Consider the following 18,757-nt stretch of genomic DNA (forward strand, 5'->3'; position numbering starts at 1 on the left):
TTTCCCAAAAGCAGCTAGCTATAAATAAACACACTGCATCTGCTCACTGACATGTGTGCATGGCTGGGATGTCTTTTTTGGGCTTAATTAGAGACCACTAACTATAATAGATTGTTAGTGGCAAGTGTGGTGTGTTAGCCTTACTGCATGTGTGCTGTGCTTCTTGGCTGACAATGGAGGACATTTTGCAGCCTTGCACTGTTATGCTAAGTTGCATCCATCCTTTTGAACAGCATTAGTTTTAGCAGCAGCGTCTTTGTTGTCAGACTCCGTGATTTCAGCATCTGATTCACTGGTGGTTTTTAGACACACGCATTAGAGCTTCTGTCTTCCTCACGAGAAGAGCCTCCCTTTCCCCTTCAGCCATGTCAGATGGTTCTGCTGTGGCATGCGTCTCTTCGGCAGGTTCTTTTGAGAACTATTTCTGCACTATACATGTCCATCATGATATGTGAATCTTGGCGCTGAGCCAAGCGTGGTGCATTGCTCCTCATTTTGTGTGTATGAGTATTTTGTCTGCATACATTGTCTATTCACCACCTGTGTGCCTGGTGTGCACAGAGGTCAGGTGTCTGATCCCATGCAATTGTAGTTACTGACGGTTGTGAGTTGCCATGTAGGTACCTGTGCATTGAGCCCAGATCCTCTGGAAGAGCGGTCGGTGCTCTTAATTGCTGAGCCACTCCCCCAGTCCACCACTGCCACTGATAGTCTTTAAGTAACATAAATTAGGGACACTCTCTAGCACAATATCGCAACTAGAGTAATTATGGTTTTACTAAGCAAGAGTGCTACTAATTTAATTACTTTTATTTTTGCAAATGAAAACCCAAGTTTGCTGCTCAGATCTTAGAATACTCTCTCCCTTAGGTTTTATGAAGCTCACCTGCCAGTTTTTTACAGATTACTTCAGAAGAAATTTATGCAGCACTAAATCTACCATTTTGAAGTGTACAATACTCAATAGTCACATAATTGTATAACCATCACCACCATATAATTTTCTAAAATTTTTATCACATCTCAACAACACCCACACACCACGATTTTCCTGTCTACAGAATTGCCTATTGAAAATATGCGATATAAATTGAGTTCTATAATATGTCTCTTTTCGTGTGGTTTTTTTTTTCAAGTCAGGGTTTCTCTGTGTGTTCCTGGCTGTGCTGGTACTCACTTTGTAGACCAGGCTGGCCTCCAACACAGAGCTCTGCCTGCCCCTTCCTCCCAAGTGCTGGGATTAAAGGTGTGTGCCACTATAGCCAGACAATACAGTCTTTTCTTGTGAGTAGTTTCTTTCTCTTCATATGTTTCAAGGATCAGAGCTATAATAATACGTATTAATCCTCAATATCATGGATTACTCTTTTGCTCACCTACTAAAAGACATCTTGGTTGCTTCTAAATTTTAAAAATTATGACTAAAGTTGTTATAAACACTGGTGTCTGAGTTTGTTTGGTTTGTTGTTGTTGTGTTGGTTTTTCGAGACAGGGTTTCTCTGTGTAGCCTTGGCTGTCCTAGACTCACTTTGTAGACCAGGCTGGCCTCGAACTTACAACGATCCACCTGCCTCTGCCTCCCGAGTGCTGGGATTAAAGGCATGCGCCACCACCGCTCAGCTGTGTCTGGGTTTTTGTATGGTGTGTTTTCATTTTGTTCAGGTAGATACAAGGAATACAAGTGCTGGGTCATATGGCAAAAATACACTTATATTGGTAGGAAATTGCCAAACTATGCTACAAAGAATCCACCACTCTTCATTCCTGCCATCAGCAAACCAGAATTTCAGTTGCTCCACATACCCACCAGCATTTGGTGTTGTCAAAAATCTGGGTGTCAGCCATTCCAGTAGGTATATGACAGCAGTGCTTGTTCTAACTTGCACTTGATGCTGAACTTTTGTTCTTTACCTGTCATCTGTAGAGCTGTCTGGCTAGAAGTTTGGTCAGATATGTCTTTTGCACATTCTAAAATCAAGTTGTTTGTTTTCTTGTTTGGTTTTAAACTTTGTTTTCTGTATTGGTCTTGTGTGAGGCTTGTCTTTTGCACAGGCATGCATTTGGAGGTCAGAGGACACCTTGCAGGACTGCTTTCTCTCTTTCCACAATGTAGGATTGAAAACTGAACTGAGAACATCAGCCTTGGCAGCAGGTGCCTCACTCCCTGAGCCATGTCCTGGCCCTGCCTTTGGTCTGAATGAGGTTCAGCTTCTCTGTTGTTTCTCCTATAAATTGTGTCTTTCGTATTGTAGCTAAAACAGTAATCGTTAAACCCAAGATAACTTATACTTTCTTCAATGCTCCCTTATTTACACTTTAGTTTCTTTCATTTGGTCTGCAGTTGACTTCAGGTAATTTTGTGAGGGGCTTTGTTCAGATTTCCTCGCATGTAGGCATACGGTAGTTCTAGCCCCGTGCATTGCAAAGACAAAGCTGCTGCTATAATGTCTTGCTCTTGCTCTTTGTCAAAGATCAGTTGACTAAATCTATTTGGATCTTTCCTGGGATGTGTTACGGTCCACCAATTCTATTACCTTTACCACACACTCTTGAAGATACTTGAAAAAAAAGTTGTTTACATTTACTTTGTGTGTACTTGGGGGTGGTGTGTGCCAGAGCATATATGTGGAGGTCAGAGGGCAACATGAAGAAGGCAGCTCTCTCTTTCTAGCATGTGGGATCTGAGCATGAACGTAGGGTTTTCAGGCTCAGCAGAAAATGTATTTACCCACTGAGCCACGCATCTTGTTAGCCAACTGAAGATACTTGAAGAAATCATTGCTATTTTTAGTGCATGTGTGCATGTGCTTCAGCACATGTATGGCGGCCAGAGAACAATTGTGTGGAGGTGGTTCTCTCTTTCGACTGCAGGGACCGAACCCAGGTGGTCAGGCTTGCACAGCTGGAGTTGCACAGCTGGAGGCAGCTCACCTGGCCTGCCACGCTCTCTTGGTCGTGTAGTTTTACACTACTATAAAGCCTTAAGTCACAGTGCCCTTGCCCCCTCTCCTTTAACGATGGGGTGTTTATTCTGTGCCATCTGCTTCACCCTATAAACTTCAGAATCCATTTGTCCATAAACTGAATAGGCTCTTTATTGTGATTCCGTTAAAGCTACAGATCAAACTAGGGGAAAACTGGCATCTTACTATTCTGAATCTTATGATTCATGGACTTGGGCTGTCTCACCTTGTACTGATTGATATCTTTTCAAGAAATTTCAGTTCCATTTTTTTTTTTCATTTCATTTGTGTGTCTTGGAACACATGTGCCATTGCATATATGAGGAGGACAAGAACAACGTATGGTTGGTTCTCTCCTTCCGCTATGTTGACATTATGCGGGCTCCTGGAGATTAGGTTGTCAAGGCTTGGCAGCAAGGACCCTTCCCCACTGAGTTCTGTAATCTCCTCAGCTCTGCGCTGTTCCCCACACACAGCTCGTACATGTGGTGCTAGACTCACAGCGGTACTTCATCTTTGGTGGCAATCACACAAATGTCGCTGTCCTTTTATTTCAAATCTGCTCATTACTGAAGTGGAGGAAATCAACTAATCAAGATTGTATCCCGAGCTGGGCATGGTGGCACCCCCCTTTAGTCCCAGCACTCGGAGCCAGAGGCAGGCTGGGTTCGAGGCCAGTCTAGTCTATAATGTGAGTCTTAGCTTGGCGTGGTGTCACATGCCTTGAATCCCAGCACTCAGGAGTCAGAGGCAGGCAGATCGCTGTGAGTTCGAGGCCAGCCTGGTCTTCAGAACGAGTCCAGGACAGCCAAGGCTACACAGAGAAACTCTGTCTCAAAGAAAAGAAAAAAAAAAAAAGATTGTATCCCGAAGCCTTGGTATAATCAGCTCTTCCTGGTGCCTTTTGTCCCTTTTTTCTACAGATTTTCTATACACTCAATCATATCATCAGCAAACAGTTTTCCCACCTCCTTTCTCAATCAGTATATTTCTTTGTTTCTTCTTACTGCAATAACTAGAACTAGAATTGAGAAAGAGTCACAAAAGAAGACATCCTGGCCTTGTTCCCAATGGGAGCACTTCCATGTTTCTTAGCTTCCAGGATAACATCAGCCACAGGCTTTTCGGCGATACTGTTTACAATTGAGAAGGGCCCCTCTATTTTTACTTTTGTTATTGTTTGAGTTTTGTTGTTGTTATTGTTGTTCTGCTTTTGTCTGTTGTTGATTTTTGAGAATTTTACATATGTTAAATTTTGCCAAATGCTTTGTTATTATAGTTAGTGATACAACTATGTACTTTTCCCTCTGTAGCCTGTTACTATTGTAACAGGGCATCTCAGTGCAGAGGTCCCTCCATCTTGTGTTCTTGCTGAGACCGTTTTAGGCTTAACTAGAATTTTATCTCCTTGATGAGAATCGCTGTGGAAAATTACCAAGGTCTATTCTTGGAATCTGAGGTCTTGAGGCCCCGCTAGCTTATTTTAGCTTCTGTTAAACTGATCGCTTGTGCAGAATCCCACCCGCCTCCCACCTGCCTCCCTCCAGCTAACTGCTTATCTTATATCTGAGCTTCTGTTAAACTGCCTGCTTGCATAACCCACCCACCTCCACCTCACCCACCCACCCCCGACTCCACTCATCCCCGCCCCTCATTTCACTCATCCACTCCTACTTCCACCCAGACCTGTGGAGGAATGCCTTGAGTGGATGTAGCAGTTGTCAATAAAGGACTGTTTAGCCAATCAGCTGGGCAGAAGGACAGGAAGTGGAAGGTGGGGCTTCCAGGAGAGGAGGAGGAGCCAGGAATTGACAATTGAGCGTGGACAGTTGGTGAGGCGAAGCTGCCCTAGAAGGATCAGATTGGCAGGTGACTGGGATACAGTAGGTTATGAGGATTAGACTAGTTTATTTTAGTTTACTAGTAGATTAGTAGCAGTTTAGATTTTGCTCAGTGTAGTGCTTGCAGCTTTAAATTACAGTTCAGTCTCATTGTATCAGTTACTGGCTTCCTAGGCCATACAGATACAGTAACTGCAACACTACCCCACCCCCAACAGACACACACAGAGCTTCATAATGAGATGCCAGGACATGGATTTTTGCTTTCAGAAACCCTGTATTCTGGACTCCTGGTGCTACGTTTGAGTCTCAGAATACCTGAGTGTAATCCTAGCTGTCTGGAACTAAGACTTTCAATTGACTCTAAAATGGTGGTGGGCTCCCAATTAACACTATGTAGAAAAATCAATGATTTTCAAACCTAGAAACGTCTTTGACGGCATGAAGTAGATCTCACTTGGTCTTTGTGTGCAATTCTTTTTTGGCAGTTATCAGATTCAATATGGTAATATTTACTGAGGGTTTTGTATTCATGACTGCCAGGAATATTGATGTGGGGGGCTTGCTTTTGTTGGGGGAGGGTTGTAATGTCTTTGGGTTTGACACCAGTTTCAACTTTCTGAAAAAGACTGTAGAGAATTTGTAAAATTTCCTCCTTAAACTTCAGGACCGGTTTTTGTTTTGTTTTGTTTTTGTTTGTTTGTTTTTTTGGAAGGTTATCAACTGTTGACTCAGTTTCAGTTTTTCTGTCACTGATTTCTACAAATCAGGATTTCAATCTGGAACTTGGAAACAAAAATTAAATCAACCAAAAACCACAGTGCAAAATTTCATAATTATCCGTAGTTATTTTATTTAAATCTTTTTTTCCTCTGTCAGATTCCTACCGGGTGTCAAAAAAACGAAACAAAAATATTTTTTTTCTTTTTGCTAAAGAGGCACTTTTGAAACACTATAAAGACAGACATCCAGCCGGGCGTGGTGGCGCACGCCTTTAATCCCAGCACTCGGGAGGCAGAGGCAGGCGGATCTCTGTGAGTTCGAGGCCAGCCTGGTTTACAAAATGAGTCCAGGATAGGCAAGGCTACACAGAGAAACCCTGTCTCGAAAAATAAAACAAAGCAAAAAAGACAAGACAGACAGACACCTACATGCCTTGGGACCTAATCCTTTTAAAAGGCTGCTAGGCTCAAATCTAGAGCTGAGTTCTTTCTTTTCTTTCTTTCTTTCTTTCACTATTCCTCCCTGAATACACTAGCTAAAATTCGTCATGGCTTTGAAAGAACCGACCTCTTCTGCTTTATCATCTGTAGAGGAAAAAAAAAAAAACCAAAAATCCCTGCTAGAAAAGGTGAGAAATAACACATTAGTTTCTCCAAGCCTTTTACGTGTTGCCCTTGACGAAACTGTTTGGCTCATGAGGCAATTCCCACCTTCTATATATCAAAGTCTGAGTCCTGCTCTTTCCGGGGAATCCCTCCACATCTCTCCTGCCACCAGCTTACTCTTCTGGACCCTTTCCGTCTACAGGGCCCGCCTCCCAGGGAGGTCTCACCCAATCAGAATGCAGGCAGGAAGTTGACCAGACAGCGCAGCACCCAACTTCCCGGGGCTTAGCTCCACCTCCACCACGTGACTGTAGTCATCCCGCCCTTCTCCGCCACAGGGGAACGTCAGAGAAGCCCCGCCCCGCCCTCGCTGATTGGTCGCTGTTTGCATGGTCTCCGGGGTGACGGGAACGCGGTCACCCGGCGGGGGAGTTCTGGTGCGCCTGCGCACTTGCAAGATCGGGGGTGCTGTTGGAGCCTTGAAATGAAGGTAAATAACAAATGGCAGCGGGGTAAGAAGACGCGGCCGCCGCTGTAGTCCCTCAGCTCTCGGCGCGCGACTTTGAGGAGTTTGTGTCCCCGTCCCTCCGCGGGAGCTCTGAGGAATCGGGGAAGGCGCCCCGGGAGCGGGAGGGAGGGGATGGCGCTGTCGGGATGAGGGGAAAGGAAGCTCTGCAGAGGAGGCGGAGGCCTGTGCCCTTGGAGCCGCGAGCTGTGTGGACGAGTGGGTCTGAGGATGGCCGAACTGACCCACTTATGCTAGCTGCCCCATTTTTTGTGGCTCAATCCCGGGCAAACAAAGCCCCTGGCCCGGAACCCTTGAGAGAATAAAAAGTTTCTAAAACAGTAATTAACTGTGACCGTCCAGTGCTCAGAGCACTCACTGGTCGCTAGAACACATGACGGAGAAATCCGCACACTTGTGTGAGTTCTCTGCACGCAGGTTTTCTCTGACTGGCTTTGTTGTGAATTCCACAGCTGCAGCTGCTTGACTCCAGTGACTTACCTCAGAGATACGTACCCAGCCCTGCCCTGGCAAAGAAATGGGGAAAGCTGATTTTAAAATGGTTTTAGCTTTGCCAAAGCTTTCACTGTGGCTTTTTTGTCAGTTGGAATTAACAGATAATTTTGCATGATTCACTTCAGAAAAGTGGTGTGTGAGGAGTAAATACTTTTTCCATTACAGTTGAGAATCCTGTTGGGGAGGGTTACAGTAACTTGCTTTAATGCCTCTAACTAATGTGTAAGAAGCAAACCTTTGGCTTTCTGGTTGGAAAGCTGTAACTTTTATCTGAGTTGTATCTAGAGCAGCTATAAAACTCTGTGGGGGTAAAAAACAAAAACAAAAACAAAACCTGTAAGATCATAGCCCAAGAAAGGGATAAAGTCAGGATTACGATGTAGTCACACAGTTGCAGAAGTAAGGTGTGTGTCCTGTGCTTGGGGTCGTAGTGCACCTCTACTTTAAGTTGTGATTTCAGGACACGGGCTTTCAGGAGATGGGCACAGAATGCGGTCACAAGGCATTGGAATAATTGTGTTGTCACTCAGACCCAAGCATTCTGTAACAGTATATAAGCTACCTGAATAGGGTGTCCTTGTTTAATTTACAGTATTTTTTATATTTATCTATTTATTTGTTTGGGTTGTTTGTTTGTTTGTTTGTTTGTTTTGGGGGGTTGAGACAGGGTTTCTCTGTAGCCCTGGCTATCCTGGAACTCACTCTGTAAGCCAGGCTGGCTTTGAATTCACAGAGATCCACCTGCCTCTGTCTCCCGAGTGCTGAGATTAAAGGCGAGTGCCACCACCTCCCTGCTTAACTACAGTATTTAAATCTAATATTTTTCATTTAGGGTCATGTTCCCAGGTATTATAGATTGAAGCAGTCTGATATAAAAACAATAGGTCAATGAAATTTCAAAGTTGTAACTTAGAGCAACAATAAAATTGTTAAAGAAACAGATACAATTGTGATAATGTATGTTGTTTTGACAAGTATCACCAAAATTTATATCAACATATAACCAACGGAAAAATAATCAATGAATCAGCCCACACTTTTAATCTCAGCACTCTGGAGGTAGAGGCAGATGGATCTCTATGAGTTTTAGCTCCATCCCTTTTACATAGTGAGTTTCAGGACAGCCAGGGCTATATAGAGAAACCCTGTCTGAAAAAACAAACAACATTAATAATGACATCACTTGTACTTTTCATAGTCTTTGAAATCTGACAGATAAATCTATAATTATAACAAGCGCAAATTTGGGTTCAGTAGGCTGAAGTAGTGTAAAGCTTTCCCAAATGACACAAGACCCAGCCAATATGCAATGTAAACATGTGAGGTGGAAACGCGTGTAAGTGCTGGGCAAAAGGAGATAGTTTTAAAGGGACTATGAGTGTCTTAGGTCTATCATGACCATCCAAGAGACTTTGGTTTTGTTTTTTTGTTTTTTGAGACAGGGTTTCTCTGTGTAGCCTTGGCTGTCCTGGAACTCACTCTGTAGACCAGGCTGGCCTTGAACTCACAGTGATTCACCTGCCTCTGCCTCCTGAGTGCTGAGAGTAAAGGCGTAATTTTGGTCAATATAATCCCCTAAATCTGTGTCATAATTAGTAAATTCATGTTTAAATTCTTTCAGCATGCATAAAGCACCATGACATTTTTTAAAATATAAAGTTAATAATTGAAGGCATTTAAAAGCACACATCTTAATACCAGCACTCAGAAGTCAGAGGCAGGTGGATCTTTATGAGTTTGAAGCCAGCCTGCTCTACATAGCAAGTTCCAGTCCAGCCAAAGACACATTCTGAAACCTTGTCTCAAAACAGTCAAACAAAAGAACAACAGAAGTTCTGTGATAATCTATCTTTTCACCCTGAGATCTATTCTAGTTTTCATTTTGTTGCTGTGATAAAATTACCTAACAAAAACAACTTAGTCAAGCAGGTTTATTTCAGTTTACAGTTCCAGAGTATATGGTCCATTAAGCAAGGCAGGCACAAAGGCAGGAGCTTAAAAGCAGCTAGTCACATCCTCAGTCAAAAGTACAGAGAAATAAGTGCATGGCTGCCTGGTTGCTTGTTCTCAGCTCATTTCTCTTCAGGGCCCACTGCCTAGGGCATGGTGCCTCCCACAGGTGGATAGGTCCTCCCACACCCATGAAGGCAGGCCAACCCAGTGTAAGACAGTCCCACACTGACACTCTCCTCCCAGCTGATTCTAGGTTGTGTCAGGTTAGTGTGGAAGCTAACTACCACAAAGTCCATCCTGCTGCACCAACTACATGTGTTTGATTGATTAGCTGATTTTATTTTGTTCATCTTATCATTAATTTTTGTTTGTTTTGAGATGGGGTCTCACTTTGTATCCCTGGCTGGCCTGTAACTCACTGTGCAATCGAGACTGGCCTCATACTCACAGATTCCCTCTGTCTTCCAAATGCAGGGATTAAAGGTGTATGCCACCATGCCTGGTTCTCACTGCATTTGTTTCTTTGTTTGTTTTGAGTAAACACTGTGCTGGCTGTTTTCTCAACTTGACAAAAGCTAGAGTCATCAGAGAGGAAGGAGCCTCAGCTGAGGCAATGCCCAATGGGATCCAGCTGTAAGGCATTTTCTCAGTTAGTAATCAATGGGGGAGGGCCCAGCCCACTGTGGGTGGAGCCATCTCTGGGCTGGTGGTCCTGGGTTCTATACTAAATCAGGCTGAGCAAGCCATGATTAAGCAAGCCAGTAAGCAGCACCCCTCCACGGCCTCTGCATCAGCTCCTGCCTCCAGGTTCCTGCGTTGCTTGAGTTCCTGTCCTTGCTTCCCCCAATGATGAACTGTGATCTGGAAGTGTAAGCAGAATAAACCCTTTGCTCCCCAACCTGCTTTTTGGTCATGGTGTTTCATCTTAGCAATAGTAGCCCTAACTAAGACACATACCATCCTACATATCTGCATGACTAAACTTTGTCATATTTTCTGACCAATACATAATTGTTTTGAAAATGTAAAACTTGTGTTTATTTTTTAGCGTGTATTTTCCCTGCTAGAAAAGACTTGGCTTGGCTCTCCAATACAGTTTGCCTGGCAAAAATCATCAGGAAACTACCTTGCAGTAACAGGGTAAGAAAAGAGTGAACGTTTTAAATAATGTTGTGTGCATGTATCTGCGCCTACCCGGTGCCCAGGCTGTCTCTTCAGTGTAAATTCTTTTTTTTTTTTTAAATTAATTTATTCAGGTTACATCTCAATTTTCATTCCTTTGCTTGTCTCCTCCCGTTCCTCCCTTCCTCTTTCACCCTATTCCGCTCCCCTGGGTCTGTGACAGAAGGTGACCTCCCCCACCATATGGTCACAGCCTATCAAGTCTCATCTTGGTAGCCTTCCTATTCTTTCTCTGAGTGCTACCAGGCCTCCTTCAGTGTAAATTCTTGTGTGGTAGGTATGTAATAGAAAGAAACAGTCACCCTCACTAACATCACAGTTTAAAGACCTTTTTCCTTCGTCATAACATTTAAAATGCAAATTATAAAGCTACCTTCCAAGAACACTGACATCATCTAAAGTAGAGCTTAATTTTTAAATGCATGGATAAATAAGAGACTACTGAAATTAACTTTTTTATTTTACTTGTTTTCAGAGCTGATTGTATTGTTAAAATCTTTGATCGCCATGGCCAAAAAAGAAGTGAAATTAGCTTACCTGGGTAAGTACACAGGTGAATTGAAAACTTCAAGCTTCATTGCCTACAAGATTAAAAGCCAGGCATGGTAGGGCACGGCTGCAATCCCAGCACTCTGGGAGGCAGAGGCCAACCTGGTCTACAAAGCAAGTCCAGGATAGCCAGGCCTACACAGAGAAACCCTGTCTCAAACCCTTACCCCCTCCATTTGCACCAATACCTACATGTAATTTAAAATAATAAAAATAAAAATTTTTTAAAGGTTAAGAGGGGGTCTGGAGAGATTGCTCAGTGGTTAGGAATACTGGGTGTTCCTCTATAGGACCCAGGTTCAATTCCCAGCGCCCACATGGCAGCTCATAACTATCTCCAAGATCTGACATCTTCACCCAGACACACATGCAGGCAAAACACCAATGCACATAAAATAAAAATAAATCAAATGAGCAGCCCCATTGCCTATTGTTTTCTCTAGCTATAAAAAGAATTGTTTTCTTTAGGCCAAAGTTAGCAAAGCATGTGTGTGGCACTTGAGTTAGAGTTTATATATACATAAATATTCATGGGGAAGCTTTATGTCAGTATGATAAATGAATCCAAAGTAAGGTTTCTCTGGGGCTGGGGATGAGTTCAGTGGTTAAAGCACTTGCCACACAAACATGAGGACCAGAGTTTAGATCCTAAAGACACACATAAATGGCAGGGCAAGAAGAGAATGGTGACTCACCTGTGATTCTAGCTTTGGAAAGTGATGACAGGGCACTGGGGAGCTGGCTCAGTGGTGAACACTGCTCTTCCAGAGGTCCCGAGTTCAGTTCCCAGCAACCACATGGTAGCTCACAACCATCTATAATGTGATCTGATGCCCTCTTCTGACATGTGGGTGTACATGAAGATAAAGCAAACACACACACACACACACACACACACACACACACACACTATTTTAGAAAAAAAAGAAAATAAAGACGAGATCGCTCCCTGGTAGAAACTGGCAATTTAGACTAGCCATATAGGTGATCTTTGAGTTTTATTGAGAGGCCTTGCCTCAAAAATAAGAAAATTGATTGAGCATCAACTTGAAGCCTGTACACATGCACACATGTGTACCCCTACACCCGAAAATAAGGGAAAAGTTACAAGCTAAGGATTTCCCCATTAGGAATACCCAGCTGTATCTACTTTGGTATTTCCTCTTCAGTGAATCATTGGGGAAAAGTTACATAGAGAATGAAGATGTCTTCCACTTTCAGGAAATCACTCTAAATTCAGTCAGCATAGACTAGGCACTTTGGTTTGGTGTTACCTTATTCTGCTGACTGTTCAGCAGTTACTGACGTGAGGAGGTTGCCTGACCTCAGTGGACTCGTACTGTTCTTTTTGATGCCTGTCTGCTTTCCATAGTCCCACGTCTGCTGACCCACAGCTGGCTTCTCCCACCTGCCCTGCCCCGTCCTTCCATGGCCGGTGTCTCACCATCTCCCACACTCTTCAAGGCTGCTGCTGACTTCTGTATTTTGGGACATGAGATTAAAGCAGTTTCTCAGTGATTATGCCTAAAATAAGGCACCTGGTAAAAGCTGCTTTGAGTAAATTGAAGTAAAGCTACTTCAAGTGCCTTAATTGAGCCACTACCCAAGAGCAAAGAGTATCCAAATGAAAAAAGCATTATATAAAGAAAGAGGTCTATTTTTTGAGAATAGGAGAAATTATAAAGTTAAAAAATATTTATGCATTATATATTTTACACATACATATATTTTACATACACAATCACGTATACATGTATATGTGTGTGTATAATTTTTTTCTGTTTTTGTTTTTGAGATAGGATCTCATTTAGCCAGGCTTGCTTTGACATCAATATGTAGCTGAGGATGACCTTGAACTCCTGATCACTTGTTCTACCAAGTGCTGGGCACCCAGCTATCTTAGGGTGACTGTTGCTCTGATAAAACACCATGACCAAAAGCAAGTTGGAGAGGAAAGGGTTTATTTGACTTGCACTTCCATATCACTGTTCATCACTAAAGGAAGTTGGGACAGGAGCTCAAACAAGGCAGGGACATGGAGGTAGGAGGTGATGCACAGGCCATGGAGGAGTGCTGCTTACTGGCTTTCTCCCCATGATTTGCTCAGCCTGTTTCCTCATAGAACCCAGGACCATAAGCCAAGGGTGACACCACCCACAGTGGTCTGGACCTTTCCCCATCAATCACTAGTTAAGAAAATGCTCTACAGGCTGCCTCACAGCCCAGTCTTTTAGAGGCATTTTCTCAACTAGGCTCTTGCTTTTCTGATGACTATAGGTTGTGTCAAATTGACAAAGCAGCCTGCTGTTCTTGGTGGTCATCCCATGGTACTGGCATCTCTAAAATGCCAGTTCTTGCTACCACTGGGCTGTATTTTCCCCAGTAGCCTCTCCTGGGCCCTCCTCATGGTGCCAAGCCTCAACTTTTCATGATCCGTTCAATCCTGGGCCTTCAACTGCTACTGAGGCTGCACCTTCACCAGTGGCCTCTCCTAAGGCTCTCACAGTGCCAAGCCTTAGCTGATCTCCATGACCCCTTCCTTCCTTCCTTCAAAACCAGTAGTTCCTGAGTAACTCTTACACTACAAAGTTCTGCCAGCTCAAGGCACAGCCGTGGCTGCCTCTGGATCACCTCTATGATCCTGGCCTCCTCTTAATCACTGCTAATTTCTCAGCCCCAGCCAACCATCCACTTCCCAGGAAAGCAAAGGTTTCCCTTTGTGGTCCTAGTCTTGTGCTAATCACAGCTGACTCAAGCCTCAGCTAAGCTTAACTCAAAATATGCACTGGCCTCCATAAAGTCTTTGAGTAATTCACACATTTCCTTCTGGAGCTTCATAGGCCAGGTCTCCATCCTCTGTATTTCTCTTAAAATTCTTATCTTTAACACTCACACAGAAGAGCTCACTAAGCTGTGACCACTCAATGGCCTTTCTAGCCCAGAGCTCCAAAGTCCTTCCACAATCCTCCCCAAAACGCATAGGCGTGTCTGTCATCACAGCACCTCACTGTCCTGCTGTCTTAGGCTTAGTTTCTGTTGCTGTGATAAAACACCATGACCAACAGCAAGATGGACAGGAAAGGACTGATTTGGCTTGTGCTTCCACATCATAGTCCATCACAGAAGGAAGTCAGGACAGGAACTCTAAACAGGGCGGGAAGCTGGAGACAGGCGTTGATGCAGAGGCCACGGAGTACTGCTTAGCAGTGTGCTCGTTCTGCTTGCTTATAGACCCCCGGACCATCAGCCCAGGGTGGTTCCATCCACAGTGGCCTGGGCCCTCCCCCATCAATCACCAATTTTTAAAATGTCCTAAAGGCTTTTCTTATGGAAACATTTTTCTCAACTAAGGCTCTTCCGTCTCTAGCTTGGGTCAACTTGACATAAAACTAGCCAGTACACCAACCTTGATCTACCATGTTTTACCTATCTAGGTAGAATTACATTTCTTATACTGCTTCTTCCCTTTTGTAAATATGAAACAACCTTTCACTACTTTGCATTACTTTGTATGCTATCTTTGAAAAAACTAAAAAAGTCTTAAAAACTATCTAGTAGGGCTAGAGAGATGGCTCAGTGGTTAAGAGCATTGTTTGCTCAGCACCTACATGGCATCTCACACAGTTCCAAAGGATTTGACACTCTCACACAGATATACAAGCAGGCAGAATACCAATGTGTATGTGTACACACACACACACACAGGACTCATAAGCCAGGCAATGGTAGTACATGCCTTTAATCCCAGCACTCGGGAGGCAGAAGCAGATGGATCTCTGTGAGTTCAAGGCCAGCCTGGTCTACAAAGAGTCATGACAGCCAGTGCTATACAGAGAAACCCTGTCTCAAAAAAAAATATCTACTAAAGGGCTGAGGATAAAGCTTAGTAGTGGAGCACTTGCCTGATAAAATTGAGGCCCTCGATGCAAATGCTCACACCACCAGTCAATCAGAAATACCTGTTGCACAGCCAGACACTGTGTTGCACATTTACAGTCTCAGTTCAAAATGAATGAATGGATGAGTGAACATAGAGTGGTCTTGATGAATTTATCTTCCTGGGAGATGAGGTTCTTTATAGGACTCAGGAAAACCCTATAATTTGTAACATTCAGTTTTATTTAATGTAGTGCATGGAAGTGGTGCTGAAAATAGAACTTAAAATTTCTCCATCCCTTCAAAGCAAATGAAGACAAAACTTTAAGGACAGTGTTAGATTATCAGCGGCCAGCAGACTGACTCTCTCTGTAGGATATTATGACCTATTAAAGGTATTGAGTGGTCTTGTCGTAGGCGGAAGTCACATACAGGTGGGTGTATGTTTCTTCTCTCTGACTTTTGAGAAAGGATAGTAATGTTTTTCTCTTTCCTAAAAGCAACTGTGTGGCCATGGATTGGGATAAAGATGGCGATATCCTAGCGGTGATTGCTGAGAAGTCTAGTTGCATTTATCTATGGGATGCCAACACAAATAAAATCAGCCAGCTAGACAATGGCATGAGGTAAGGAGACCTTTGTTGTCATTTCAGTGGTGGTCTGAGCACTTTTGTCATCTTGTATCATTTTTATTTACATCTGTAATTATACTTATTATTGGGATATAATATGGCATTTTAATAGATGCGAACAGCTCATCCCCCACCCCTGAGTTTCTGATTGAGAAGGTCTGTGATGAGCTGTGATGGATGGCATTTCCAGCCTGGGATTACAGCTAAAAGTCCATGTTGCACCAGCTGAGCGTGGTGGCACACGCCTTTAATCCCAGCACTTGGGAGGCAGAGGCAGGAGGATCTCTGTAAGTTTGAGACCAGCCTGGTCTACAAAGTGAGTCCAGGACAGCCAAGACATCACAGAGAAACCCTGTCTCGGAGGAAAAAAAAAAAAAAAAAAAAAAAAAAAGCCCAACCAATAATGTTGCACCTAAGTTTCTAAGCAGAAGTTAAAGTTATACATGGAGTGTTTCTTAGAGGACCGTTACAGAGTTATGAGTGTAAATCATTCTGTTATATATATTTTAATGTTGCAGGGATCAGATGTCGTTTCTTCTTTGGTCAAAAGTTGGAAGTTTCCTGGCTGTTGGGACCATTAAAGGAAATTTGCTCATTTATAATCATCAGACGTCTCGAAAGATACCTGTTCTTGGTAGGTTCTGCCTAGAAGCACTGCTCTGTGTTTGAAATTCTCTTCTGAGAGTCAGTTCCATTGCCTCAGCCTGCCCTGAGGTGGTAAGAGAAGATTAGGAGAGAAAGGCTTCCCGGTTCAAATTGGATAGCTGCCCAGGAAGATCCTGCTCCTGCTTGCTGAGAGGTCCTGCAGTACACAGGACAGACTGCGTTAGGGTCAGCCTGTGTCTGTGGGCATCAGGACATAAAAGGCACCTGTTTCCCCCTCACACCCAGGCTGTCTCTCTAGACATGGAATAGCTCACACACACATCAACACCTGTTGATCACATACATTTATTTGTGGTCAGTTTTAGTCAGTGTGGCTGTATTATAATATATACTAATTTTAATCCACATTGTAAATGAATTGCAACCCTCAGTGGCTGCTTCCATAGGGGACATCTGTGCCCCTCATCCCTGCCCCACCTTGTCCTGAAACACCAGCTGAATGCAAACACTGGACCATGAGTAGTTTGCCTCAGAGTATGTGGCCCGTTTGACCTGGCATGAAGTACACTGGTTGCTCTAACCTCAGCTCACTTGGCCTTGACCCCTTCAGCACCCTTGAAGACTGACCCTTTCCATGGTGGCTTCGCATTGCTGAGCGACAGAGTGAGCAGGGCTAACTGCGTGCAGGTAGCTGGAAAAGCAACAAACGGTGGAGACAGCAGCACCTTCCGGACACTTGAGAAAGTACTTTTCATTAAGAGCAGCCAGTCATTTCAAATTTTCACATTTTCTCCTTAGTAGTGATTTTAATTTTTAGTAATGAAAGAAGTAAAAGCATCATTAATCTGTTGGAAAGACCAAACTAAAACTTCCACCCAGTTACAAACCTTAACATTTTTCATATAACTTGTCTGTACAACTCCAGTAGGTGTTTGTTTCCCATTTTATCTATGAAAATGTTCTCCAGGACATTTATAAACCCAGAGATCTGACACTGGATGTATTCAGAAAGAGTATGTCAGGGCATGATCAGGCTGTCCTAGGGACATGGTGTTAGTGTGATCTTTGTATTTACTATGAATGTGATTCTGCCACATTCCTACTTAATAACCGTATAAAACATGCCTGAAAAGATTTATTTACCCATCTTAGGACCTTTATAGAAATATACCATTGCCCCTCTGACACTTGGCTGGGATTTGTGGCTTAGCTCTGTTCCCTCTTAACCTTTTTTTAAACCTTTTTTTTAAAATTATTTATTTATTGTATATGAGTGCTTTATCTGCAGACGAGGGCATCAGATCACATTATAGATGGTTATGAGCCACCATGTGGTTGCTGGGAATTGAACTCAGAACCTCTGGAAGAGCAGGCGGCACCCTTAACCACTGAGCCATCTCTCCAGCTCCCCCCACCCTTTTTTAAAGGTTTATTTCTTTTATTTGTGTGGGCATTTTGCCTGCCTGCATGTACCTGCACACCACATGCACGTCTGGTGCATGGATCCCCTAGAGCTGGAGCTACAGACGGTTGTGAGCTGCTGTGTGGCTGCTGGGATTGAGCCAGGGTCCTCTAGAGGAGCACCCAGTGCCCCTAACCACTGAGCCATCTCTCCAGGCCCCCTCTTAATCTTTTTAAAAAGATTTATTTTTATTATTTTAAATTATATGTAGGTGTTGGTGCACATGAGTGCAGATGCCTGCAGAGGTCAGGGGTGTCGGATCCCCTGGACCTGAAGTTAATAGGTGATTGTGAGCCACCTGCCTTGGGTGCTGTGACCTGAACTTGGGTCCTCTGGAAGAGCAGCCATCTGTGCCATCTTTCAAGTCCTAGTCTTAACTTTTCTTAAAATCAGGTCATTTCACTCAATGGCTGTTTGGTCCACCAGCACTGAATAGTAGTCAGATATGCAGTTCATGTTGTACTGATCTGTTTCCAGATGCTGGCATTCCTTGCTTTGCAGGCTTTTGATATTCCCAGATCTCAGTATGACAGTTTAATTAAATAATGACAGTCTCCCATTTCTGTCACCACAGTGCCCAGAAGTACGAGGTTATTACTCCCGTTAGGTCACCAGTGTCCACTAACTGTTCTTACTGATGTTCTCCTTAACTTGAGTTTTGAGCAGTGTGATAGTGTATAGGAAAAAGCAAGGTGTCCTCTCCTTTCTTTGGTAAAGAAAGAAACTTAGGACTAGTGAGATGGCTCAGCAGGAAAGGCCCTCACTGCCAACCCTAAGAACCCGAGTTCTTCCCTGAAACCCACATGGTGAAGGAGAGAATCAACTCGCAAAGATTGTCCTTTGGCCTCCACATGTGCGCTGTGGAACACACATGCACAAACACAAACACACAACTAAATAAATGTAATTTTAAAAAAGAAAGAAGAAAGGCAGGCATTTGCCTTCACATCTTTTGACCTCTCTTCACATGATCCTTCCCCATTCTTGTTTCGCTGCACTGCTTGGGTCCTTTAATCTTTGATCAGCATAATCTTGCCAACTGCAGGCTTCTCTCTAAATATTCCCGTCGCTTTTGTGCTCAGGTCTCCTAACATGAAGTACTGTCCATACCAAGAACTCCCGAGTCCATATCTCTTCCACACCATGAGCTAGACTCACACTTGCAAGTTCTTACTGAAGACCCTCAGTGAGACACCCATGAGCACTCCCAATTTAACATCTCAAAAGCCCTCTTGTTTTTCCAGAAAGTTCCTCCAGTTATGTCCAGGCTGCGGTCTGTCTTACCAGCACTCATTACCAGCTACCGTCATTTGGGACGGCCTTGTATTTTCTGTCTAATTTCCT

The 18,757-nt window shown here is 43.6% G+C and overlaps 1 protein-coding gene across 1 annotated transcript in view; it reads left to right on the plus strand.

The window, feature by feature from the left end:
* Positions 1-6,475: 6,475 nt before the first annotated feature.
* Positions 6,476-18,757, plus strand: part of Wdr19 (WD repeat domain 19) — a 61,254-nt gene continuing 48,972 nt past the window's right edge. Inside the window, exons 1-5 of the mRNA XM_051164757.1 lie at positions 6,476-6,622; positions 10,155-10,246; positions 10,764-10,829; positions 15,214-15,339; positions 15,864-15,979. Coding sequence (XP_051020714.1) covers positions 6,617-6,622; positions 10,155-10,246; positions 10,764-10,829; positions 15,214-15,339; positions 15,864-15,979 — 406 coding nt within the window. The 5' untranslated portion in view covers positions 6,476-6,616. The remainder of the gene's footprint in view (positions 6,623-10,154; positions 10,247-10,763; positions 10,830-15,213; positions 15,340-15,863; positions 15,980-18,757) is intronic.

Source organism: Acomys russatus, chromosome 22 (assembly GCF_903995435.1).
Source record: "Acomys russatus chromosome 22, mAcoRus1.1, whole genome shotgun sequence".
In the NCBI taxonomy this organism is placed as follows: domain Eukaryota; kingdom Metazoa; phylum Chordata; class Mammalia; order Rodentia; family Muridae; genus Acomys; species Acomys russatus.